General features: G+C 64.8%; 2 protein-coding genes across 6 annotated transcripts in view; one reads left to right on the top strand and one right to left on the bottom strand.

The window, feature by feature from the left end:
* ADAMTS7 (ADAM metallopeptidase with thrombospondin type 1 motif 7) overlaps nucleotides 1–12,474 on the top strand; it is a 43,269-nt gene extending 30,795 nt beyond the window's left edge. The window contains exons 12-24 of the mRNA XM_073882135.1: nucleotides 16–185; nucleotides 368–501; nucleotides 1,342–1,462; nucleotides 2,356–2,600; nucleotides 2,822–2,963; nucleotides 4,751–4,877; nucleotides 5,236–5,449; nucleotides 5,754–7,115; nucleotides 7,988–8,140; nucleotides 8,495–8,668; nucleotides 8,759–8,905; nucleotides 9,784–9,946; nucleotides 12,179–12,474. Coding sequence (XP_073738236.1) covers nucleotides 16–185; nucleotides 368–501; nucleotides 1,342–1,462; nucleotides 2,356–2,600; nucleotides 2,822–2,963; nucleotides 4,751–4,877; nucleotides 5,236–5,449; nucleotides 5,754–7,115; nucleotides 7,988–8,140; nucleotides 8,495–8,668; nucleotides 8,759–8,905; nucleotides 9,784–9,946; nucleotides 12,179–12,336 — 3,310 coding nt within the window. The 3' untranslated portion in view covers nucleotides 12,337–12,474. The remainder of the gene's footprint in view (nucleotides 1–15; nucleotides 186–367; nucleotides 502–1,341; nucleotides 1,463–2,355; nucleotides 2,601–2,821; nucleotides 2,964–4,750; nucleotides 4,878–5,235; nucleotides 5,450–5,753; nucleotides 7,116–7,987; nucleotides 8,141–8,494; nucleotides 8,669–8,758; nucleotides 8,906–9,783; nucleotides 9,947–12,178) is intronic.
* Nucleotides 12,475–14,515: 2,041 nt separating this feature from the next.
* The window catches only part of TBC1D2B (TBC1 domain family member 2B), a 61,200-nt gene continuing 49,750 nt past the window's right edge, over nucleotides 14,516–25,965 (bottom strand). For 3 of the 5 annotated variants that reach the window (XM_025893281.1, XM_073882138.1, XM_073882137.1), the window contains exons 10-13: nucleotides 25,741–25,858; nucleotides 20,433–20,618; nucleotides 20,150–20,271; nucleotides 14,516–17,234 (exon numbers count right to left, since the gene is read on the bottom strand). In XM_025893281.1, the coding sequence (XP_025749066.1) occupies nucleotides 17,042–17,234; nucleotides 20,150–20,271; nucleotides 20,433–20,618; nucleotides 25,741–25,858 (619 nt within the window). In that variant the 3' untranslated portion in view covers nucleotides 14,516–17,041. Of the gene's footprint in view, nucleotides 17,235–19,145; nucleotides 19,384–19,805; nucleotides 19,977–20,149; nucleotides 20,272–20,432; nucleotides 20,619–25,740; nucleotides 25,859–25,965 lie in introns of those variants that run through there. The other 2 variants (XM_025893284.1, XM_025893282.2) reach the window with 2 other exon arrangements.

Genomic DNA, 25,965 nt, shown 5'->3' with positions numbered 1-25,965 from the left:
CGGCTCTCCCTACAGGCCCAAGTACAAGGGCAAGTACTGTGTGGGCGAGCGGAGGCGTTTCCGCCTGTGCAACCTGCAGGCCTGCCCCCCCGGCCGCCCCTCCTTCCGCCACGTCCAGTGCAGCCACTTTGACGCCATGCTCTACAAGGGCCAGCTGCACACGTGGGTGCCCGTGGTCAACGACGGTGAGTCCTGTTGTTCTCGGGCCTCGGCAGCCCCCGGGGCAGGGCCTGGAGCTCAAGGTTACCCACCCTGGGCCGGGGCCCCCTGCTCCCCAGCATGCAGCCTCGCGCAGAGCCAGCGGCCCGGGGGCCTCCCTGACTGCCACCCTGCTTGTCCCTCACGGCTCCCCCGCTTGGGCCCCCAGTGAACCCCTGTGAGCTGCACTGCCGGCCCTCCAATGAGTACTTCGCTGAGAAGCTGCGGGACGCCGTGATCGATGGCACCCCCTGCTACCAGGGCCAGCCCGGCCACGACCTCTGCATCAACGGCATCTGCAAGGTGTGCCTGAGCCGGGCCGCCCCTGGGCCCCTCCCGGTTCCCCTCCGGGCCCCACCCCTCCCCAGGCTGTAGCCCGGGCTTCCTAGCTCTGCTGTCCCGTCAGCAGAGACCCCCACCCCTCCTGGCGCTGGAGCCCCTCATGGGCGGGCCTCACACCCCAGCCGCTGCCCCACGGACCTTCTCACCCCCTCCTTGCCCACTGTCCAAGCCCCTGAGCCACGGCCTGCAACTGCACAGCCCCCGCCAGGAATCCGGGGCCCAGGTGTGGCTCAGCGTCCTGCTGCATCCAGGACCCCAGGCCGCTGTTCCCTCTGTCCTGGAAAGGTGGGCCGGGCCTGCATCCGTGTTGCGGGGTTCAGCGAGGTCACTGCGGGGCCCCACGGGGCTCTGGCTCTGGCCGGGTGCGTGTGTGTTTGCTGGCAACACATACTCTTATTTCTAGCACCAGTGGCGGTGTCTCCTCCCGGCTCGTGTCCCCAGCCACTCTCCCCCGCTTGCATCCCTGGGGTGTCGGGGAGCAGCAGGGAGGATCCCTTTTCTGGGAGACTCCTGTCCACCCTGGTGGTGGGCGCCCCTGCCATGCCCATGCCCCTGCTTGCTGTCCCTCTTCACAAAACTTGCCCTCTCGTGCCTCACACTTCCTTTAGCGTGGCTTTACGGCCAGACGGGCTGCCCCGATTCACACTGGGGAAGCACACTTGGAGAGGCAGAGGGGCTGCCTGAGGTCAGAGGGCATGCCTGGGGGGCAGGCCTGCAGCAAAGGCCCGCGGCCCGCCCGGAGCCCTCCCCTCCCTGCCTGGCAGACCCCGGCAGCTGGGGCCTGCCTCCTGTGTGTTCCAGAACGTGGGCTGTGACTTCGAGATCGACTCTGGGGCCGTCGAGGATCGCTGTGGCGTATGCCATGGCAACGGCTCTACTTGCCACACCGTGAGCGGGACCTTCGAGGAGTCTGAGGGCCTGGGTACGGGCAGCGGCCCCTGGCGGGGGGTGCTCTTAACTTGGTGTCCCGTCCTTGGCCCCCGGGGGTCCCGCCCAGGCTGCCCAGCCTGGTCCTGGCAAGTGTCGGGGCACATAGGCCCAGATGCGGAGACGTCTGCAGGGAGCGTCCTCCTGCCTGGGGACCTTGGGTTGGCCGATCAGGGGTAATTATGGGTGACCCCAGCCCTGGCAGTTGGCTACTCCCTTCTTGGGAGGCTTCAGAGACCTCCAGGTCCACTCCCACACCTGCGGGTCTGTTTTGCGTACATTGCTTGAGTGCCGACTGTGGGCTAGGTGAGGAGCTCACAGTCTGACGGGGGGCTGAGAGCCCTGCGGAAGGAGGTCCTGACCTGGGGAAGTCCGGTGGCCGGTTAGCTGAATCACGAAAGACTCAGGAGAGGTGGGAGAGGCGTTGCGCTGGGTGGGAAGAGGTAGAGGTGCGTCTCTGTCCAGGCACCGTGAGGTGGGGCTGCCAGGACGCTCAGCCCCCAGAGCCCAGCTGGGCAAGTGACTTCATCTCCCTGGGCCTCAGTCTCCCCATCTGTCAGGGTGACAGCAGTACCTGCATCCTAGGGTGAAGTGCGTGTAGTCCCTGAAAGGACAGAGAGGCTGGCCACGAGGTCCGCATCCCCGGGGGAAGGGACCAGGCTGGTGACATGGACACCAGCCCGGGTCTCCAGGAGAGGGGTAAAGAGGCGTGGGTCGTGGTGGCAGGATTTGAGGAGCCCTTCTGAGGTTTAGGTGACCTAGGACGGGGGAAGCCTCTGCCTTTTGGGGAGCCCAGAATCTTGACCTCATGGTGGAATCTGCCATCAGCCGCCCGGGGTAGAAGGGCACGGCCAACCCCCTTACCCTCTGCCCGACCCCGGCCCACAGGCTACGTGGACGTGGGGTTGATCCCGGCCGGCGCCCGCGAGATCCGCATCGAGGAGGTGGCTGAGGCTGCCAACTTCCTGGCCTTGCGCAGTGAGGACCCCGAGAAGTACTTCCTGAATGGGGGCTGGACCATCCAGTGGAACGGGGACTACCAGGTGGCGGGCACCACCTTCACGTACGCGCGCACCGGCAACTGGGAGAACCTCACATCCCCCGGTCCCACCGATGAGCCTGTCTGGATCCAGGTGCCCGCTTCCCGGGGCTCCAGCTGGGGGGCAGGGGCAGGACCTGAGGGATCCAGAGGGCCCCCGTCCCACGGCAGGACACAGCCCTGGGGCCTCTGCCACAGTGCAGCCCCAGGTCCTGGAGGGAGCTGGGTCGGCTCCTTGGGGGATGGCTGCACGGGTGGGTGGAGGGGACACCTTGTGCTCACAGGGCCTCCATCCGCCTGCCCCCCCCCCCCCAGCTGCTGTTCCAGGAGAGCAACCCTGGGGTGCGCTACGAGTACACCATCCACAGGGAGGTGGACGGCCACGGCCAGGTTGAGCCGCCCGAGTTCTCCTGGAGCTATGGGCCCTGGACCAAGTGCACGGTCACCTGTGGCACAGGTGAGGACAGGGGCGGGCACAGCTGCTGCCCACCAGGGCCTGTATCTCTGGGCAGCGGTGCCCATCATCCACCTGCAGCTCACTGCTGATTGGGGAGCCACCATGAGCTTGGAGTGCTGCCCCTCCGGACTCCCATGGCCCCAGGTCTAGAGTGGGGCTGCCGAGAGCCGTGTCTCATGGGTCCACGGGGCAGGGATGCGGCCAGCACCGTGTCTGGCACACGGGGAGTGCTCACTGTGTCTCAGCGGCTGGCATTCTGCCTCCAGAGAGGCACCAGCTGGACTCACACCTGTGTTTCGGCTCCTCGCCGGAGAACTGACCCCTTCGTACTCCCAGAGCCTGACCCGAGGCCCCTGGGGGCATGGGCTCCTTGCTTCCTCAGGCTCATGCTGCAGACAGGCTGTGGAGCCTCCCGCTCAGGGAGGACGGAGCCAGGACGACAAGCTTGTCCCCGCTCCAACTCTGAGCCTCTGCGCCCAGTGGCCTGTAGGACACGCATAAGGACCTCACTAACTCTCCATGCGGCTCCATCAGGCGCCCCCCCCGCCCCGACCCTGCCCCTCAGTGTCCAGGGAGCTCAGCATCAGGAATCTGGGACAGACATCTGAATGTCCCCGAAAATGATCGTATGATGATAGGATGAAAACCTGCCCCCTGAACCTTGGCAGAAATCTTCAAAAGCTGTTAAAATATTCTGTGCCATATAAGCATCTCTAAATTTACAAACGTGAAAGCAAATCTGGACAAACTAGAGGTTCGGGACTTGTCTTTCCACGAGGGGGGGCCCACAGGTGGATGGGTGAGGGGCGCGCTGAGCTGCGGGTGCGGCTCCTGGCCTGTGCTGGCTGGTGCGGCCCGGGGCTGTTTGCCCCCAGCAGTAAGAATCCAAGCTGGCAGGATGGTCCTTAGGGACCCAGGACCTTCCTCCCATCACTGAGTCCCCCTCATACCTGTCGAGATGGCCCCCTCCTGGCATCCAGTGGTCCGGGCAGGAAGAAGAAGGGGCCAGGGGCTGACCCCCGGGGGGACTTGTGCCCTCTTTTCCCTAGAAGGACTGTGTCCCGGACCTCCCTCGGTGCACGGGCACTACAGTGGGGGGTGTTTTCCGCAGGGCCCGTGGTTACCCTGCACAGAACCCGAATTCTGTTAGCGGGGAGGGAAGAGTGGATAGGAGGTGGGAGGCTCAGGTGGAAGAGATCCACTCTTCTGGGCTGTGAGGGAAGCAGGGGTGAAGGCAGAGCTGGAGATGGGGTGGGGGTGCATGGGGAAGGTGTGGAGCATAGCTGTGCAAAGGCCCAGAGGCAGACGGTGGCAGGGGGAGGGGAACAGTGACACAGGTAGCCTGGGCTCCGGGGCTGGAGAGGGATGTCTGCTGGGGGGGCTGGGAGGGGGACTGACAAGTTTCCCCGCTGCTCCCCCTTTTGAGCACGGACGCTGCTGGGGGGTTGGCGCTCAGGCTGGGGCTGGATTTGCATGACCCCATGTTGGACTCACTCCCTGGTGGCTCTGAGGCAGGTATCACTGTTATAGTCGGAGACACTGAGGTTCAGAGAGGCCCAGTGAGCTGCCCGAGGCCTCCCAGCTGGGAAGCCAGGGGCTGGCCCCCGTGCCCCGAGCCTGCATTCTGCTGCTCCAGGGCCAGTGGTGAAGGCCGGGAGGACAGCGAGGAGGGGGCAGAGAGGCCTTGCTCTGGGAGCTTCTAGCAGAGTGGGTGTGTTGGGGTGCAGCGCAGCTTGGGCAGGGGGCACCCTAGGTGCCAGGCCCAGGCTGAACCCCGTGGCCCCCAGGGATGCAGAGGCAGAGCGTGCACTGCACCGAGCGACAGGCGGGGCCTGTGGACGAGAGACACTGTGACCCCCTGGGCCGGCCGGATGACCGCCAGAGGAAGTGCAGCGAGGAGCCCTGCCCGGCCCGGTGAGCCCACCCTGATCGTTGCGCCCCCAGGCTCCTGACTCCCGGGGCCCACAGAGGGGCAGATGGAGCAGGGCAGGGCCTCTCTTCCCAAGGCCGAAGCCCCAGGCCCTGCTTGCCCCCCCCCGGGGCTGGGCCCCGCGCCCCCCCCCCCCCCCCCCCGGCAGCCAGCACCAGCCTGGGACGTCCCAGGGCTCATGTGCTCGGACGTGCTTGGGACTTGCCCGGCTCCCCCAGGTGTGAGACTGGCAGGAACACAGGGGACCGCGTCCCGTCCCTGGGCCTAGCCCTGACCCTGCTGCGCCCCGAGTGCCCAGCCGTCTGGCCAGCCCGGCGCTGACGTGGCCTGTATGCCCGGCAGGTGGTGGGTAGGGGAGTGGCGGCTGTGCTCCAGCTCCTGTGGGCCTGGGGGCCTCTCCCGCCGTGCTGTGCTCTGCGTCCGCAGCGTGGGGCTGGATGAGCAGAGTGCCCTGGAGCCCCCCGCCTGCGCCCACCTCCCCCGGCCCCCCGCCGAAACCCCTTGCAACCGCGATGTGCCCTGTCCGGCCACCTGGGCCGTGGGGAACTGGTCTCAGGTGAGTGTCAGGACAGGAAGGGCCCGCCCCCCACGCCCCCCGCTCCGCCATCGGTCTTGGGCTATGGGGAGGTGGAGACGGTGTTCAGAGAGCCCCTACTGCCAGGTACCACAGTGCGGGGAGGCTGGGGCATTCCCGGAGCCGCAGGGACTAGGGCGCCCTGGTGAGCCGCCACCGCCACGGTCTGGAGCTGGACGGGGGAGACGGCTGGCGGAGGCCTCTCATCTGACATCGGCAGGGCCAGGGAACCCGCTCGGCCCCGGCCTCTCCTGGTCTGCGCCCCTCAGCCTGCTCTCCTCTGCAGTGCTCGGCGACGTGCGGGGAGGCCGCTCGGCACCGCAGCGTCCTCTGCACCAACAACACCGGCATCCCCTGCGATGAGGCGCAGCGGCCGGCCAGCAAGGCGGCCTGCTCCCTGCCGCCCTGCCCCCGGGCGCTGGACCCCGAGGGCTCAGGCAGCGGCTCCTCCAGCCGCGAGCTCTTCAATGAGATCGACTTCATCCCCCCGCGCCTGGCCCCACAGCCTCTGCCCCCCTCGTCACCTGAGCTGGCCAGCATGGGCAATGCCATCGAGGAGGACCCTGAGCTGGGCCCGCCGGGGCCTGTGTTTGTTGACGATTTCTACTACGACTACAATTTCATTAACTTCCACGAGGACCTGTCCCACGGGCCCTTCGGGGAGCCCGACCCAGCCCTGCCGGGTGCGGGGGGCTGGACACCCCCACCCCTGAGCAGTCCTGCTGAGCTCCCCGCAGGCACCCCCCTGCCAGCCTCAGAGCCTCCTGGCACCGAAAAGGAGGGGGCACTGGGAGACGGGTCCCCTGCCCCTTGGCCCAGCCGGGCTGTCCTCTCTCCAGCCCCGCCCTCAGAGCAGACCCCTGGGAACCCCCTGGTCAATTTCTTACCAGAGGAAGACGCCCCTGCCGGGGCCCCAGACTTGGGGCTCCCCAGCTGGCCCTGGCCCCCTCCTTCAGTCGGGGGCATGGAGACACCTGCTGCCCCTGGGAGCCAAAACAGGCTCCCGGGAGGTGGAGCCAGCCAGAGCCAGCCACCTCCTCCGCACTGGCAGGGGGCCAACGAGCTTTCCAAGGATGAGGAGGGAGCCTTCGACTGCAGAGCAACCGGCCTGCCCCAAGGACCCTGCCCCACGTCGCCCCCTTTGCCCTCCCTCAGCACCAGCTACGCCCCCCCCAATCCCGACGCAGGAGATCCGTGGATGGCGGGGACTGTGGCCTGGGAACCCGTTCTGGAAGGTGGCCTGGGCCCTGTGGACACTGAGCTGTGGCCCCCAGTTGGGGGAGCTCCTTCCCCCTCTCCTCCCCCAGCTGCTCTGCCAGTGACGGGCAGGGACAGCCCCCCGGAACTGGGCACTCCCACCCCTACAGCCCCGTGGGACCTACAGACTGCGGCCGTGCCAGGAACCTTCCTTCAGACAGGCCCCCCTGGCCTCGAGCACATGTTTTGGGGCCCGGGCCCAGGACCTGTGGGCCAGCCGGGAGCCCCCGGCTCAGAGGTGCCCCCGAGCCCTGCGCCGCTGCCCACACCAGTTCGGGACAGTTCAGCCAACAGCAGCAGAGTCCCCGAGGCCCAGCCTCTGGAACCCAGCCTGGCCAAGGACCTGCCACCTGCCGGAAATGCCAGCTGGGAGGTGGGCAGCTGGAGTGAGGTAAGGGGCTGGGGTGTCCTCATTCGGAGACAGGCCCTGCCTCCCAGACACATGGGGATTCTGGGATTTGGGAACTGGCAGCCCGTGACCCCAAATCAGTCCTATTGCCCTCCATGGGCCCCTGGGGCATTCTGCCTTGTCAGCCTCAGGTTCCCATCTGAGCAGTAAGGTGGGACGAGGGCCCATCTGCCAGTCTCTGGGGCCCCCATGCCTGAGCAGCACAGGGGGCTGCCGGGAAGGCGGGGCAGGCACAAACGGGGGGCAGCCAGGAGCCACGTCCTTCCTACTCTGGCTTGTGTGCTCCTGGGCAGGGCCCTCCCCTGGACAGCTGTGCTGGTGGGAAAGCCGCTTCTGTGGCCCCCAAGCCTAGCGGGCTCCCCCGGGCTCAGCCTGGCTCTTCCAGGGGCTACTCAGGCCCTCATTGCCTGGCCTCCCCCCAACCCCCCACTATCAGCGGCCCCCCCCTTCCAGTCAGGGGCCAGCAAGGGTCTGAACTTGACGGACAGAGGCTGACCGGTGCCCCTGCGTTGTCCCTGGGGAAGTTGTGTTCAGACCTCTCATTCTGGGGTGGGGAGGGACAGGCAGGGACTCAGCGAGGGATCCAGACTCCCTTCATAGGTGATTGTGGGGAGCAGCGAGTCTGGGCAGGACAGCTGGGCCACCTCCTGTGTCCCGTGAGCAGGGACAGATGCTTGCGGAGGTGTTTTTGTCTTCTGTCTCCTTGGGAGGGGGGCGGAGGAGCCCATTCTGCCGATGGGGAAGGCGAGGCTCTGGCTGCAGCACGGTCCCCGCCCCTCGATGGGCAGCACCTGGCCGTGGGGCTGGGGGTTGTGGGGACATGCCCACCCTCACGCCTGTGCCCCGGCCCCCAGTGCTCCACCACCTGCGGGCTGGGTGCCGTGTGGAGGCCCGTGCACTGCAGCTCGGGCCGAGAGGAGGATTGCGCGCCCGCCGGCCGGCCCCAACCTGCCCGCCACTGCCACCTACGGCCCTGCGCCGCCTGGCACACGGGCAACTGGAGTAAGGTGCGTGGGGGCCTCGGGGTGCCAGCCGGGCCGCCTGGGCCCCAGTGCAGGTTGGGGGGGCGCTCTGCGCTGCCGTCCTTGGGCTCGTCCCGCTGCGTCCTCACCTCTCCCTGCCACAGGCCCTTAGCTGCTGGCCGCGTCCTTTTCTCTGAACCTGCCTCCCCGCCGTCCCTCGTTCCTCCCTGTCCACCTGTCGCCTGCGGTGGCTGCCCCTGGCCCCACGCCCGCGGCCCAAGGCTGGCCGGCTCTCCCGGGCGGGGTGGGGGTGGGGGTCCGTCCGCTGTTGCCCAGCCACCCCCTCGTGGGGCCCTGCGCGTGCGGGGGGTCTGCTCACACCGTGCCCCTGGCCTGCAGTGCTCCCGCAGCTGTGGCGGAGGGTCCTCTGTGCGGGACGTGCAGTGTGTGGACACACAGGACCTCCGGCCACTGCGGCCCTTCCACTGCCAGCCGGGGCCTGCCATGCCGCCTGCCCGCCGTCCCTGCGGGGTGCAGCCCTGCCTCAGCTGGTACATCTCTTCCTGGAGGGAGGTGAGACCTGGGGGTCCAGGGACGGGGTGGGGGTGTCCTCAGACCCTGGCCACGCCCCGACTCCTCTCCCTGCCCATCCCACCCTTCCAGTGCTCGGAGGCTTGCGGTGGGGGTGAGCAGCACCGTCTGGTGACCTGCCCGGAGCCGGGCCTCTGTGAGGAGGCGCTGAGACCCAACAGCACGCGGCCCTGCAACACGCACCCCTGTACGCAGTGGGTGGTGGGGCCCTGGAGCCAGGTGAGCCAGTGTGCGGACGAGGGACGGGGCCCCCCCGCTCAGCCCTCCGCTCCCTCAAGAGGGAATCGTCTGTGCCCTGCGCCAGGCTCTCTGGTCGCTGCAGATGCGGGGGGTGGCCAGACGGGGTCCCCACCCTGCCCAAGCTCCGGCCTGCTGGGGAGATAGGGATGAAAGGAAACAGGCGGGTGCTGGGATGTCGGGGAAGGCCTTGGGTTGCGGGGGGGCAGGGGTGAGGCCTGCAGGACTCAGTGGTTGGAAGCAGAGGCTCTGAAAAGGCGTTCTGATGGTGCAGGGGTGAGGCCTGTGGGACTCAGTGGTTGGAAGCAGAGGCTCAGGAAAGGTGGTCTGATGGTGCAGGGCTGAGGCCTGCGGGACTCAGCGGTTGGAAGCAGAGGTGCCAGGGGACAGCAAGTGGGAAGTCCTGGGGCAAGAAGGAAGGACCTGAGTGTTTAGGGAGCGAAGCAGAGGCTGCTGTGGCGAGCGAGGCGCAGGACACCCTCCTGCCGGGCCTGCTGGAGCTCCGCGGTTGCGCCCCGGCTGCTGAGCGGCTCTGGGCAGGCGGCCTCGCCTGCTGGCCTGTGTTCTCACCCGGAAAATGGGCGTGCAGGATACACAGAGCAGGGCAGTAGACCCTTCGCCCACGGTCTGACACCGGTGCCAGAGATTAAACCTATTGTTCGGGCTTTTTACAACATCTCATCCTAATCGATGATAAAGCCTGACTCAGGAAGGCGGGTCCTGGTGGAGGAACTTGCCGCCACCTCCCCTTGGTGGCCCAGGGGCCGTGGCAGGCCCTCCCGGCCCCGCGTCAGGGGCTGGCGGCTTCCCCACCCTCGTGGGTGCTCCTGTGGACCCTCACCAATCCCCCTTCCGAACAGTGCTCAGCCCCCTGTGGCGGGGGCGTGCAGCGACGCCTGGTCCAGTGCGTCAACACCCAGACGGGGCTGCCAGAGGGAGACAACGAGCAGTGCGGCCACGAGGCCTGGCCAGAGAGCTCCCGGCCGTGTGGCACCCAGGACTGTGAGCTCACTGAGGCGCCACGTGAGTCCGCAGCGCCGTGCGGGCAGTCGGGGCAGGGAGAGCAGCGGGACACGGCATCCTCGAACTATCAGCCACTGAGGACTGTGAGGCCCAGCCCCACGGCGGCCCATGGGCACCCCTCTCTGGCGCAGGAAGGGGGGAGGCAGTGGACGTGCCCCCAGGTTGCTCTGTGACCTCGAGCAAGCTCATCGTCCCCCTGGGTCTCCGTGACCCGCCGAGCGAGGCCACACCGGGGTGAGCCCCCGGCCCCCATGCTGGCTGGAGGAGGGGTGTGCAGCGTGTGCATTGAGGCTGCAGGAAACGGCCTCCCTGCCAGGGTCTGGCTGGCTGCTTCCGGCCAGCTGTGTCCTCCTGGAGGAAGCGCCCGAGCCAGAGGTGGCCGTGGACCCAGGCACGCACACCTCCCCGGCGGTGCTGAGCACGGGAAGCTGGCCCTGCAGTCACACCTGGGCCCCCTTCCCAGCTGGGTGGCCTTGGCTGTTTCCCTGTCTGGGCCTCCCCTTCCAGAGCCTGGGGAGGGGTGGGGAGAGCAGAAGCGAGGTGCTGGGGGGAAGGTGGTCACTGCGTCAACGCGGTCAGCCACTGTGAGGTCAGGAAGAGAGCCCAGGGCCCCGTGTCAGTAGGGAGGCCCCAGCAGCTTCTGTGCCTCTCAGCCGCTGCCCCCTGCTCCGAGGACAGCCTGCGGTCCTCCGACTGGCCGTCAGCGCCTCGGGGACTCCCCTCCAACCTGCCTTCTTGACAGCGGCTGGCTGTGAGCAGCCCCGGTCCAGGCCCAGAGTAGCGGCTGCCACGCCATGCTGCCCAGGCCTCCTGCAATCCCACGGCCTCAGGGCCCCGCCCGTCAGATCTCCCAGCCGCAGCCTCCACAGCACCTGCCTCCACACAGGCCAGCTACGGCTCCTCACTGCCCCTCACACTGGGCTCGGGGCCATGGGGGCTCGGGCAGCTGTGGTGTCTGCTGGGAACTGAGGCCAGGTCTCTGGGGGTCGGGTGGACCGCAGGCAGGGGCCTGGGTCAGGGGTTAGGTGGCTGAACCACCAGCCGTCCCAAGTCAGGTGTTCGGGGTGGAGGCCAGCGCGGGGAGGGGACTCGGACCCCAAGACCCTAGAGCCCCAGGATGTTTTGATAGTTTGTGGAGCTGCATGGCAAGACATTTAGAAAGCCTGGAAACTCCAGGGTGTGCGGTCACCACGGTGAGCAGCTGACTTAGCATGACCCACATCCGCTTGCGGAGGTGGGGGGTATGAACAGAGGAGGGAACTGCCCCCCCCCGACCCAGGGTTAAGAAGCTTGCATGAGGTCACACCATGCAGACAGGATGCAGGCCCGCAGATGTGCAGCTCAGAGCTGTTGCCTCCTCCCCTCTGCCGGGCCCAGGGGGATGTCCCAGGCCCGCGGCCGTCCACTGCCCTTCCCTCCTCCTGCCCCGGGACGTCTGCTGGAGCGAGCTGGGCAGCTGGTGGCTGGCCGCAGCAGTGGGAGCATGGCCAGGTGGTGGGAAGCAAACCGCTTCCCCAAATAGCTCCGATAAGCACAGGGCGGGAGGGCCAGCCAAACCTCAGCCTTGGACGCAAGTCGCCGGCAGCCTTCCTCCGTCCCTCCTCAGGAGGCCTGGGTTGTACTCAGGCCGCAGGGCCCGGGCCTAGGGGCCTGGCCCCATGGGACTCTGTGACCCGGAACTGAGGCTGAGTCCAACCCAGGTGGCTGCAGGGGATCAGGGAGACCTGGCAGGACAGGTGTCGGGGTCAGGGGGCCGATTACACTGCAGGCGGGCAGGAGGCACAGGGGGCCTCCGTTGACACCAGGACCTGTCAGGGGCACTGAGGGTCAGCAGGCATGGGAGGGGTGGCAGGCTCTTTGACTTCTCTTGAGCACTTGAGGTGGTCAGGTGTGGGGGTCCCCGCGCCTTTCCTCCTGAAGGCAGAGTGCAGCCAGGCCGGGTCCCCAGAGACCTGGGTGGGCAGGTGGGACAAGGCTAGCAACAGCTGGGGACCTGAGGCCCTGGGGTGGCGGGCAGCCCCCTGTGGGGTGCAGGTGCGGGGGGTGCAGGTGCTGGGGTGCAGGGTCACGGGGGGTGCAGGTGCACGGGGGCTGCAGGTGCTGGGGGTGCAGGTGCGTGGGGGCTGCAGGCGCGGGGGGGGCAGGGGCTGGGGGGTGCCGGGGGGGGGGGGGTGCAGGTTTGGGGGTGCAGGTGTGGGCTCCATCCTGAGGGCCCCCCCTGCCTTGCCGCAGGCTGTGAGCGGGACCGCCTGCCCTTCGGCTTCTGTGAGACTCTGCGTCTGCTGGGCCGATGCCAGTTGCCTGCTGTCCACACCCAGTGCTGCCGCTCCTGCCCCCCTCTGGGCCACGGAGCCCCCTCCCGCGGCCATCAGCGCATCGCCCGCCGCTGAGCCACCCCAGCCGGGCCAGGCTGCACGGGTCCGCCGACCCCCCCAACCCGGACACACGGACCTCACGCCCGACCACGGGCTGCACCCCGAAGGTGCTAACCTGGCCTGCTGGTGGCGGGCTGGGGCCCCCTCCCCCAAGAAAAGGTATTTTTTTATTTTAACGGTTTGCATAACCTTTATTATTATTATACATAAACGAGCACCTACAGTTTCAACGTGCAGCTTGGTTCCCTCTTGCATTGGGAGAATTTGAGGCCCGATCTGCCCTCCATCCTCTTCACGTGCTCCTCGAGGAGGAGTCCGGTGTCCTTAGCGGGCTGCATTTGAGGGGCGGGGGAGTGCTGGTCCCAGCCACGCTCCTTCTGCATCCCCCACGTCCCCACTCCCGGGCCTCAGAGACCTGTGGTTTCGTGGTGACCGGGTCACACCCCACCTCGGGCACCAAGGCCCTTGCCTCCAGCAGGGACTGCCACCATGGGGATGGCGGTGAGTGGTCTAGCACTTAACTCACCTGCACCAAAGGGGAGGAGACCAGTGGAGCTGGCAGCCCCCCAGGAGTGATGGTGCAGGTAGGCGCGGACGGCCACCCCCTTCCGGGCCCCCACTCGTCCCTTCCCGACATGGGCTCCGTGTTGAGATGTCTGGGTTGGTTGCAGCTGGTTCCTGTCCCCCTGCCCGGCCCAGGTGCGACCTAGCCCCTGCCCCCCACAGCCCTGTCCTGCCTGCCAAACCTACGTCCATGGAGTCAGACCGGTGGACACAGTGGACAGCAGATGGGCAGGAGGCGCTCCAAGAGGGTCCTGGGCTCCAGCCAGGCTAGCCCTGAGCCTGCCGGGCCCAGCCCCTCCTCTGGGAAGTAGCCATGTCTTTTAGAGCCTGCTCCCCAGGCCTACTCCTGGAAGGTGGAATCCGCCTTCTCCAAACGGGGGACACAGAGGGTCAGAGAGGGCCAGGCCCCCACCCCGTGGACACCTGCAGGGGACGCAGCCTGTGATGTGCACGGTGGTCCTTGAGCTGTGTAGTGGGATGAGGACCATGTGGCCACTTGTGGCTCGGTGGGAGGGGATCACTGAAAGTCGCACCCGGGGGACTGAGAGCAAGAAAACACAGCAGAGGCTAAAGCCATCCGCAAGCATCTGTCCCCTAGGCCGGTCCCTACCTGGAAGGGATGGAGGGCAGAGCTGCTCTCCGGCTTCCCATTCTCCGCTCACACCCCAAACCCCTTTCAGTAACACGCTCCACGGGGCCCGAGAAGCCCAGGGCTCTGCGTGGGTTTGGCTTGGGGCCCGAGGCCCTAGCCACGCCATCCTGGAGGCCCCCTCTCGCCCGTGCTGAGCCCTCCGACCTGGCAGGAAGACGGCTCCAGGCCGGCCCCACGGTGGCTCACGCAGAGGCAGGCAGGGCTGAGGTCACTCAGGAAGGCGAGTCACCAGGGCTTGCAAGAGCCCCAGGATCACTGCGCCGTCAGGGGCTACAGGAGCATCAGACTTCCTTCCTGTGTTTGCAACAGCTCCGTGGCCCACGGAGGCCCTGGGGACCCACACTCCGTAACGGCTTCCCAGGGCTCGTGCTGTCCACGGCAGCAACCCTTCCACGGAACGGGGCCTCTGCCTCTGGGCCCTGACCCACGCTGAGCATGTGGGTCCCAGTCCTGGCTCAGCCACTGCTGTGACCTCCGGCACCCACAGCCTCAGTGAGTCGGCCTCAGGAGGAGACGGGCTCAGCAGGTCCTTATGTGCTCGCTCTGGGAATCCTCCCTGGAGCCCCCTCCCCCACACCATGGAAAGACATTTGGTCTTAATCATTCTCGTGTGTTCTTCCGACGATGGGGGGTGAGGGGGATGGTGTCCCCAGTGGCAGCTGGACAGGAGGCAAACAGCCCGTGACTCAGGCAGGGCACGTTGCAGCTGGGGTGGGGTGGGGTGGGGGGAGCTGCTCCAGCTCCTGGCTGAGGCCCGAGACCCCAAAGTGCTCACCTCGGTGCCCCCGCATTCACCTGCAGCTTGACTCTGGCTCCCAGGGCTGCACGGTCGACGGAAGCATCCCACACACCCCAGAACAAACCAAGAATGTGTACCTAAAAAGAGCCCGCTGGCAGTTCGGAGCCCCCCCGCCCCCAGAAGTCCTGTCCCCCCCTGAGCCCTGGGGGTGGAGCAACTGTAACGGCATCTCAAACCAGAACATTATACAAATTAGTTTATTTGGCTTTTTAGTATAAAGACTGTTCCAAAATTTAACTCAGAAGCCGAGAAGCCGCAGTGACATCAGGGGAAGTCACCAGGCACTGCCCCCCATGCAGCCCCCTGAGGCAGCAGCCAGCCTCCCGCCTGCAGGGGCTGCCCCGTGCGGGGCCCAGCTGCCCAGGGCTCGTGCAGGAGGACAGCCCCGGACAAAGCCGGGGTGGGGATCTGTGCAAGAATACAAACAGTTTAAAAAAAAAAAAAATGCACTGGCGATTCGCCTAGAATACTTCCTATATGGATACAGTGTGGGAAGAAGGCAGACTCGTTCCAGCCCTGGGGGCCCCGGCTGCTGTGGGACGGCGGTGCGCGTGACCACAGGCCGCGGGAGGCCGTGCCGGCGCACGCAAGCCCGGGGGCCAGAGATGGCCCAGGAGCCAAGGGTGACCCAGGCCGCTCAGGTTCTCGCTCACACACAGCCGCTCACAGAGAACTCGTTATATAAAATAGATAGACATAATCTAAAAACCCTTGATAAAAATAGTCTATAAAAATATAAACTGTAGTGAAAAATATACAAAAGTATTAACAGATGTTCAGCCCGTAAGACACAAAACCCGTCCACGTGCAAGCTGGTAGCTGCCCTTGGCTGTGGGGCATGGCCTGCGGCTCAGCATCCTGCCCCGTCTGGGCCAGGCCAAGCATCCCTGCCGCCCTCTGCACACCCGGAGACAGGGCGGCCTCCGGGAAAGTGTCCCCCCCACCCACCTCTCCACGACCGCGCGGCTCTCACAGCCACTGCCCGGTCGCGGACAGCCGCCTGCGGACACCAACACGGCGCTGCTGGCCACTCCCCGAAACCACGGCTCCAGCCACACCCGGCAGGCACCTGGGCCCAATCCAGGTGCTTTTAAGATAGGTCTTTTTTGGGGCAAAACCGACAAAACCAGCCTATTCCAAAAGACAGCATTTTCACCCCAGGATGTGGCAGTTCTGGGGAAGTCAACTTGGAAACTAGAGTCTGACCCTACCGCGCCTCCTCACTGCTGTCCCCCGGCAGGTGAGCCGCGCAGAGCTGGGGCAGGGCGGGGTCTGCGATGGCAGGGAGGCCGCGTCCTAAGGCCGACCTCCAGCAGCCATCCCCCCCCCCCCCCGCCCGAGCACTGGTGCGACGCGTCTGCTATCTGAAAGATCAGGCTAACCCACCTCACAGCACAAAAGCCGAGCTCGGTGTGGTATGCGGGGACGCCAGCCCAGCCGGGACACCGATAAGCACGGACTGAGAACATCTGTCCTCAGAAAATGCACTTCCTCAGGGGACTCCTTCAACGCTTAGGCTGCGTCTGATACGTTTCAACTGGGGGTTACTTCCAATTTCTCCAAGTAATGTAAAAATTCCGTGTGAAATGGTTTCTTTCCTATTTGGATAACACCGTGCCAGGAAACACTCTTGCATCCACACGTGGGTCAGGGATGGTCCGCTGAGGGACGAAGCAAAATTAACCTTCCCTGGGCAAAGCCTCTTAGCAGAGCTTTAAAAAGAGAGCACTCCCAGTCCGCAGAACAGCGTGGGCAGCCTGACCTGCTGGAGGCAGTGGTGACCCCGCAGCCAGGACCACGCTGACCCCGGGGAGCGGGGAGGCCGGCTGCCAGAATGCGGATGCCTCTGGGCAGCACTGGGGAGGGATCCCGAACGGGACAGCTCACCAAAGCTTTGTCCCAAACAAAGGCGCTGGCAGCCGGCCTCCCCGCCATCCCAGCAGGTGGGGGAGGCCCCCGGAGCCGGGCCGACGGCGTCACCCTGCAGCCTCACTGCTGCCCTGTAAGGCGTCCCCAGAAGCTTCCTCTGTCTCCTCCACCAAGGCCTGCCCCCGAGGTGGGCCTGCCTCGCAGGACGGCGGTCCACAGCTTCTGTGGACTCTCATCCCTACGCAGAGTGATTCCACGAGTCACTCCTCAGAGAGAAGAGACCACAGAACCTCATGGAGCCGTGCCGGGCGGAGTGCGGGCTGGGGGCGGGACAGCCCGGCAGTGCGCCGACACCGGCTGGGGCCGAGCGGGGAGCGTGGGGTGTCCGGAGGACCAGCCCCTCCCCAAGCTAGTCCAGAGATGGGGCATGGCCGGTGGTTCGACCAGCACGGAAGGTCTGGGTTTTCTCCAGGCTATTTCTGAACACAGAGGCACTTGCTTCGCTCACCTCGCGCCACCCAAAGCAGCCACGCTCTGGCCTAGGGGGCGACACAGGGAGACGCCGGGTGCAAGCCAACCACAGGATCCAGCAGATGCTGTCAACAGGCTCGACAACAGCCAGCCGGTTCCCCTGGGGGTGCACAGGTCACACGGGACACGGACCCCGCCCCGCGTGGAAATGAGGAAGTGCAGCGTGGCCGTGGCCGTCCGCCCAGCAGACTTCCAGAGACCACGGGCATTACATTCGGGCTTTCCGATGAGCAGAGACCCGTCTGCCGTGTATCCTTTCAGCTTTGGTTGTGAAGACAAGAGCAGTGTCACGGGGTGGGGGGCACTCAGGTGTCCTCCTCATCACTGACCAGCTCGCCCTTATCGGGGCTGGTGTCCCGCTCGCGCAGGAAGTCCTCGCGGATGGCCTCCAGCTCCGTCAGCTCCAGCCGCACCTTCTCCAAGTGGTAGGCGCGCCGGTTCCGGATCTGACGCAGGGGGAACGGGTTCAGGTCCCCGAAGGAGATACTGATCAGCTTCCTGGCAGGACAGAGGATGGGGACAGAGGTCAGCACGGCAGGACACGGGACGGGGCCTGGGGCAGGTGTGTCAGCTGGAGGTCAGCCCCCCTCGTGCAGAGGCTACGGGGCTGGCCCCGAGCCACTGCCTGGATGGGGGCCCACGCTCGCTGTGTGCCGAGGGGCAGGTGAGGGTCCTTCCCTTTCTGGCTTCTGATTCCCTGTACGTTGGGAGGACTGCAGTGCCACCTCCTGGGGTGTGGGGTTACCAGCACGACCCCCGTGAGGACAGAACAGTGCCTGGCATGTGCTGGGCGGCTGAGGGCCGGTGTGCCTGAGCTGGACCAGCAGGAGGCTGGTTCAGGCTTCCTAGGACTGACGGGCAAGGAGCCCACCTGGTGGGAACGGTCAGACCCAGCCCGCCGCGTGACAAGGGCTGGACAAGGTCCAGAGACGGATGAGCACTCGATGGGTTTCCCACCGTCCGCAGGTCCAGGCACCGACCCTGCTAACTTGCCCCTGGTCGCTGACCAGCAGTTTAACAAAAACAGAGCCAGAATGTGCCCCGAGGCCTGGCTAGGGGTTCCAGCACTAACTGGGTCAGCCGTGGCTGCCGGGAGCTGAAAACAGAAGTCGGTTCCTCCAGTACCAAGAGGCCTGCCCCAGGCCTCGCACCGGCTGCCCGGGGTGCTATCCGGCCTGACGTCAGCCGGCGACTTCTCAAGACGCCTACACGCAGCCTGACTCCAAAGCATTCTCCTGCAGGAGGACGAAGGTCAGAGAGGCCAGCTTCAGAGGGCACATTCCGGAGTGTTCTAGAACACGGGTGTGCGGGAGAACAGGGCTGGCCTGAGCGGAGTGGAAGTGCCAGCCAGGACCTGGGGCCCAGGGCCCATGCGCCTGGCCGCTTCCCACAGCTGTTAGCCCCAGGCTGCACGCCCCCGAGACTGAGCGTCCAGCCCCCACTTCGCTACAGGAGGCAAACACAGAAAGCCCCGAAGTCCTCGGTGGGCCAGTGCTGCCGTGGCCGGTCACCCCGCGAGCACAGCAGGACACTGCCCTGCAGGCCCGGTTGGGAGCCCAGCAGGTGTCCCGTGGTCAGTTAAGGCTGAATACCCAGGAGCCCTGACTCGACACTGGTTTAATCCTGTTAACCCGACATCCTCTGAACACGTGCAACTCCACAGCCTCTCCCTCCTTCCTCAGAGAAGCGCTTACTTATCCGGAACCACTGGTCTCGGGAGCTTATTAAAACCCTGGGGTCTGCGCTGTCACGGCGTCTGCAAACCCGGGTCCCAGGGTGGACCCTGACTTCCTGAAGGCAACAGCTGGGCAGCTGCCCCAGAGCCACTGACAAGGGGCCGGCTGCGCCCACATCCCTGCTGCCAAGCCATTCTCAACCTTGACCCTGTGCGAGGTCAGTGGACGCCCTGGAGGTTCACCCCAGACTGAGTCTCAGTGGCCAACGTTACCCTCAGGCTCCACACAGTGAGGGTTAAGGTCACCGCTGCAGGTACCTCAGGATGCCGGAATATACCCTACAAATCCACTTCCCAAGCGGGAGGCCCTAAAAATAGCAATGACTTCTAGGAGTCAGGTGTGGCCTCCGTCAGCCCTTTCTGCTCCCAGCGTCCCATCCCCCGGGGGCCTCAGCCCCAGTTCCCGCCCCGGGTCCCAGATGCCTGCGGCCGGGCTCGCCCCCACACCAGCGCCCTGCAGCGCTGAGGCCTGGATACTGCCCCGCAGCGTCTCGCGGGCCGGCCCCGGAGAGGGGCGCCTGTCTGCTTACCGGGGACCCTGGGGGTTGGAAGCAGGTTGTGACACATCAGTGGGTGGAGGAGTCCGCGTGGGGAGTCGCAATAAGCATTTCATAACCGAAAGGAAATCAAAAACCTCAATATCTAACACAGACCTTTAGCAAGAACCACAAACATTTCAACAAATTATTTCATTTCTACACACTCCAGAACGGGCATCCCAGGTCCTGAGACAGAGCAGCCTTCCTATGAGCTACAGTCCAAAGAGTTTGAAAGTGGGGCGCCTGGTGGCTCAGTCGTTAAGCGACTGCCTTCAGCTCAGGTCATGGTCCCAGGGTCCTGGGATCGAGCCCCGCATCGGGCTCCCTGCTCAGCGGGGAGTCTGCTTCTCCCTCTTCCCTGCTTGTGCTCGCTCTCAAATAAATAAATAAAATATTTTAATAAAAACTTTGAAAGCATATATAAGCCCCAGATATTCCTCCCCTGCCCAACCCGCGGCAGGTCTGTGGGAGCGTGGCCAGAACAGCCGCCAGCTGCGGTCGGGGCACATGCAAGACAATGGCCCGGCACAGGCGACACTGTGTGGCCTGTGGGGGGGGGGTTGGTGGTGGCGGGGAGATGCTCCCCCCACACGCGGTGCCTGGCCCGCAGTCCTGGGTCTTCCCAGGTCCACTTCGTCTCCTGCCCTCCAGTTTGCCCCCCTCCCTCTCTGGGGGCACCTCGTGCCCCGCCCCAGGCCACCCGGACCCCCGGCCTCCTCCCCGCTGCCAGCCCTCCTGTCTGCCCGACACCCTGGGGACAAGGCCCAGCCCCGCTCCCCCCGCCTTGCCCCCCACCTGTCCTGCCCCGGGCTTCCTCCACGGCAGCACCCAGCCCATCAGGCCACCATCTCCACTTGGGTTCTTCACGTCAGGGCCTGTCCCTCCCCCGTCACCCTCAGTGCCTGGCGGACAGCCCGCCCCACCAGGAAAGCTCGGGAAACACTTGCTGAACACAAACAGACCGGCCTGTGGGACGCATGTCGGTGGCATCAAGACCAGCCGACCTCCACCCTGGTTCCCCGTTGGTGGAGGCCACCGGGTGTCCGCAGCCTCTCCCACTGCCCCTTGCACACCACACACCCGGGAAGGCTGCTCTCCGGGGAGCAGAGGCAGCTGGGGCCCCCCGCCCAAGGACTCACCTGGCGTCGAGGATCGTGCGAGTGAAGTAGCGGAGATACTTGAATATGGACATCGAGTCCTGCAGCTTCAGGATCTCCTCCTCCTTGTATTTGAAAAGCGCCAGGGCAAACCGGAAAATGACCTGCGGGCAGCACGGGGACGTCTGTCAGCAGGGAGGCCCTCCGCTCAGGGCTGCCGGGCGGCGGCCTCCCGCGCCCCAGGCCCTCCCACGGCGGCCCACCACGTCCCCGGGGAGCTGGCCCCTGTGCAGCGGCCTGCCCAGTCACCCAGCGGCGGGCCCACCTTTGGTCCCTCGTAAAGGAAAGAGTCCCAGATCTTGAAGAGGATGTCACTGACGACGCTGTCTACAAACACCACCAGAAACCAGTTGAACGTGATGAGGGTGTAGTCGACATTGTACTGCTCCAGGTGCGTGTGCAGCCGGGGCAGCTTCTCGCTCATGAGGTCTCTGAACACCCGCTGGTCCACCTGCAGGGGAGCAGAGGGCGGGAGCGTGGGGTCCGTGCGCCGCGGGCACCACTGTCCCGCACGCCCGGGGCGCCTCGGCCGGAAACGCACTCCTGTCCTCGAGCCGCCCGAGAAGAGACTACAGAGAGCTGGGGAAGAGTCAGCCTCGCTGCCCCCTCGCAATCCAGGGCTACGGGGGGCGGGAGCCGAGTCCTGGGCCCCAGAGGAGGTGCGACATCCGCACGTCCGTCCCACAGACGCCTCCCGGGTGTGGGAGCGCAAGGGGGCGGTGAGGGGGCGTGGCCTCCAGGGTCCAGGGTGCGGCCCCACCTCCTACACACGGGGTGGCCTGGGGCACATCTCACCCACTCTCCCACGGCTGCCGTGGGGGTACCACAAGCCACGTACAAACCACCATCGAGCTAGGAGCTCTGGCCCTCCTCCCCACATCGGCCATGGTGCTCTGCTGGGCACAGGCATCCCTCCGCTTCCCCGGAGGAGTGAGAAGCCGCGTGGGGGAGCCAGATGCCCGGCCTGTTGGGTCCACTGTGGTCAGGGCCCCGGTGAGGGGTGTTGGTAGCACTCCCAGAGCCAGACGGGTGCCAGCCAGGGCCGCTGAGGACAGCAAGCCACGCGTACAAAACACCAGCGAGGAAGGGCCCGCCACGCGGGGAGGGTCTGACCCTCGTCAGGAGCCCCCAGTGCTCCGTGAGCCCCAAGGCCACCACACAGGAAGCCACGCGCTGCCCGCCAGAGCCAACATCAGCCCAGACACACCCGGAAAGCGTGGGAACGCCACACGGCTCCTCGGAATCGATTCCAGAGAAACTGGAACCAACTCTCAACTGCACACCAGCCAAGCTATAGAATGAAAGGTGCACTGATTCTTGGGGTTACTGGAAGTCTGAAATAACGAGAAACCATCTACACAAACACGCTACAACCACACCTTTTAAAAGTAACCTCCACACCCAGCATGGAGCCCAACACGGGGCTCTAACTCATGACCCTGAGATTATGACCTGAGCTGAGATCAAGAGTCAGATGCTCAACCGACTGAGCCACCCAGGCGCCCCTAAAATGACATTTTAAAAGATTCTTTTTTTAGGAGAATCTGAAACTTTTAAAAAGCCCACAGTTCCTCCTTTTTGGAAGTTTTGCTTTATCATAGAACCCTTAACAAACAATTTTGTATTTTTTCTTTTTTTTTTAAAGGGCATGATTAGATTCAAGTAGGCATTACTGGTTGAAATTGTAAAATTTAAAAGGCAAAATAACAAAATGCCAAAAACATTGTTTACAAAAAATGATTCTAAAGAGTTATAAAATCTTCTCAGTGCGTAAAAGACAACAAAATACAGGAATCAGGTGGGAAACATACATTTTAGCCAATCTGCCCTCTGACTAGACCAAGAGACAAAGTTTCAAAGATGTAAACTGGTTGAAATGAATTATAATGAATATTCCTTAAAGACCCAACAGACAAAAGCATATAAGCCGCCTTTAAAGTGTCCCCAGCTGCCCCCTTCCCCCCGCACCGCACCGCGCCCCCAGGAAAGCTGCACAAAGTCCCACAGGGCAAGCTGGACGACTGTCCGGCGGGGCACACATCCCCAGGGTCCGTCCCCCATGGTCCGTCTCCCCGGGAACTCCGCTCCTGTCACCAGGCGGGGTCAGCATCACCCACTAGAGGAGGTGCCTGGACGTCCAATGACGGCCCCTGAACCGCACACACTCTGCACCTGGCTCTGGCCAGAGCTGTAGGAGCTGTGCACGGGCAAGGGGGATGGACAACAGGCCGCAGGGACAAGGGACAGCAGCGGGATTCCTTCTGCAGAGGAAGGGCAAGCAAACTGACCCCAAAGCGGGAGTAGAGCCATGACCTGGGCCCTCCCAGTCAGGTGGCCGGTGGTGCCTCGTTCAGGAGGCCCAGCGTGGAGCAGCCTGCTGGGAACGGCCCTTGGGCCTCTGTTCAGCCCCCACCCCTCCGCGCTCAGGAGGACGTGGGAGGACGGTATCCTCAGTGCCTACCAACGTCCTGGCACACAACATGCACTCAGCTGATGAACAGAGGGAAAGGCTGCGAGCATCTGGCCCATGGTGGCAGTTTGACAGGGATTTGTGAAGCACGGCGCAGGGGGCTGGCCACACACGGCTGCCCCGACCCGCAGTGTGGCCTTACACGGAGCCCACCGCAGGAGAGAACACACGTCACATGCATTCACCCGATGGAGGGTGACGGCCACCAAACACGGCGGTGAAAAAGCACAGAATGACATGGGAAGACGCTCGAGCTAGCGTGTGAACCAGCTAGGACACGTCTTGCCCCCAACGTGAGTACCTAAAATGTATTTGGGGGAAAAAAACCAAAAAGGAAATATGTCACAATGCCAACTGTGGTCTCGAGTGTGGGTTAGAATAACCCAGGATTTTCATTTTCTTCTGAACATCTCGTATTCCCTAATAACTGTTCCTTTGTGAGCACCCACGACATTTACCGTCAGGGAGAAAACAATCTCCTCGGACTTTACGATTATGTTTATGGGACGATGTGATGCAAATTTTATCCTAAATCTACATGCTTAAAATAGGCTTTCCCCTTCTGCGTTTTATTGAGTTTTTACGATCCAAGCATTAGGGTAAGCTTGTAACGCATCTAAATTCAACCTGGAGCACCCGTACGAGGGGCGTATGATGCTGGCCTTCCAGCTGGGGAAGCTAAGGCACGGGGGTGTGGAGTGAGGTGGCCAAGCTCCACGGCTCATAGGTGGGAGGGCCTGGTTCAGTGGATTTAAGACAGATGAAGACCTCATTCTTCTTATTCTGAAACACAGTCATCTGAGACTTTGAGTCTGTAAAGCTGTTAGCTCCCTGGTGTCTGTGACACACAGAACTTAATTTACTGGCCTCCTCACTCCCACCAGACAGTGACTGCTGCCTCTTCCCACGGCTTCTCATTTCCTAATTTACAGAATATTCTGACAAGAAGAGCCTCTAGGTAACGTAGCAAAGTGACGTGGTCACGGGGAGACCAGCTGAGCCTGTCCTGGGATCAGCTGGCACCCATGACGCTGGGACATGGCCCAGCCCCCGGTCCGGGCCCACGGTGGGGGCACCTCAGGAGAGCTGCTTCATGTCCCTGACCCCCAGTTTTCCCCGAGTACAACAGGGACAACGATGCCTTCACCAGGGTGGTTTTGTGCAGCTGCCGGCACGGGCTGGGTTGGTGCCGAGTGTCAGCTCTCCCTGTCCCTGGTCGGAGCGTGCACGACGCTCAGCCATTCGCCACACGGCGGCCGGTGATCCTGGAAGGAACGTCAGGGCCGCTGACCAGCTGCAGGACAAGCAGGCTTATGGGGAGTCCCCGTCCCCAGAGTGGCAGGAACAGCAGGGGGCTTGGGGCGGCGTGGGGCACAGAGGACGGGGCGCTCAGAGCCCGGGCCGGGCAGAAGCTCTCTAGGGAGGCAAGCGGGGGACAGTGACCTGGGGAGGGGGTTAGCTCCACCTGGAGCAAGTGGTGCTATCGGGGGCAAGTGTTCTGTCCTGGGGCAGTCTGTGCCTCCAGCAGGGGACCCCATGAGTGACACGAGGAGGCCACACGGTGATGCAGAAGCGGTGGCGCCCTGATAGGGGTCAGGGGTCAGAGGGGGAGCAGGTACTCGAGCCGCCAGGCAGGTGGCAGTGACCACAGGGCCGCAGAGGGAGAGGCATGAGGACGAGTCCAGGCTGGGGCGCAGGGGGTGGGGGGCAGGCGGTAACGGAGGCCACGGCGAGAGATGCAAATACACAGCAGAACTCAGGGCCCAGCCAGGCAAACAGACGCCACCCTAAATGTGTACGACAGAAGGATTTTGTGCAGGGACCGGTCACATGAGGACAGAAGAGCCGAGAAGCCACGTGGCTAGTGGGGAGGTGGCCCAGAGGTGAGGGCAGGAAGCCGCCCCAGGCTGGAGCAGGGAGGTCCCCCCGGCATGGGGGGGCCTGCCAGACAGTAGCTGGGCCAGGGAGGAGTCAAGGCCACGGGCAGCCAGTGCCTGTGATGGGCGGGCCGAGAACTACATGCACTTCCCTCCTGCCCCCTGCTGGTGTCTTGCTGGGGTTACGCTGGAGGCCGCAAGGCCTGGAAGGTCAGGCCCATGAGCAGGGCTGCCAGCGGGGCAGCGGCCCCAGCCTGGCCCAGGGGAGCCCTGGCCTGGGCCCAAGGGGCTGGTCCAGAGCCAGGACTGCCCACGTGGGGACAACCCTGGGCTCTCCCCCCGCCCACGATGCCCTGCCCGGCCCTGGCCTCAGGCTCCAGGTGCAGCGGACATGAGCTGTGCCCTCACATCTCCTGCTGGGGAGGTGACTGTGGCCCCCAGGCCGTCCCTCTGGATCCAGCACTACCTCCGGCTGCTCCCAGCCAGGAAGTGACCATGGCAGGCCCCAACGCGGCCCGTTCCCACGACACGCATGCCTGTAACAGGCAGCCCCAGCTTGCGGACTCCCCACTGGCCTGGCCAAAACTTCCTCGGAGATCCGTCCCACCCACGCCTCCTTCCTTTCCCTGGTCTGGGGGTTCCCCAGCCTCCCCGCTCCCACCGCTCATCCTTCACAGGTGCCTCCCCTCAGAAATCTCTGGCTCGTCAACTCCTGCCTTGGCTCAGCTTCTTGGAGAACCTGAGCCGACACACCAGGTTCCCAGACGTTCTTGGACCGCAACTTAGCTGCCCCTGCAGGTAGCTGTGTCCGGGGAACAGCTGAGGCCGGGGGGTGGCGGGGGGGGGGGGGGGGGGGGCGCGGGGGCCCGGGGGGGGGGGGGGGGACGGCGGAGGGGGGGGGGGGGGCGGGGGGGCCCGGGGGGGGCAGTGGAGCGCGGGGAGGGGACAGCGGAGCCCGGGGGGCGGGGTGGACAGCAGAACAGCCACCATGAACAGCAGGGCTATGGGGCTGGTCCACTCCTCAGGGTGTGTAACCGCCAGCCCGCCCCGCCGGCTCACGCTCAGCCTGGCCCAGGGTCCGCGGCATGCCCTGCCTTTTGCACCCGCTGCAGGGCTCAGTGGCTGAAGCCGCGAGCAGGAACCCACCCCCCCCAAGGCTTAGTTCAGTCCTGTCTCAGCTCGAACTCTCCACGTTGCTGACCGAGGCACAGCATGTCTACACGTACCTGGGACCCCAGCAGCGTCTTTGTGTAATAGTCTCGCGGCATGAACACCTCCACTATGGTAACAAGGCACCAGAAAGCATCTTCCTGCTCCAGGTACAGAAGGGCCACCGCCACCAACCTGCAAGCAAATGACAGCAAGGTGAGCACCAGCACCCTGCAGCCTGCGACCCAGGCCACGCGGCCGGTCTGGACAGTGGCACCGCGGCTCGTGGCCACAACTTCTCC

The sequence above is a fragment of the Callorhinus ursinus genome, unplaced genomic scaffold (assembly GCF_003265705.2).
Source record: "Callorhinus ursinus isolate GAN/ISIS: 27379988/994484 unplaced genomic scaffold, GSC_fseal_2.0 scaffold45, whole genome shotgun sequence".
NCBI classification, from domain to species: Eukaryota; Metazoa; Chordata; class Mammalia; order Carnivora; family Otariidae; genus Callorhinus; species Callorhinus ursinus.
This window is presented reverse-complemented; position numbering and strand designations above follow the sequence as displayed.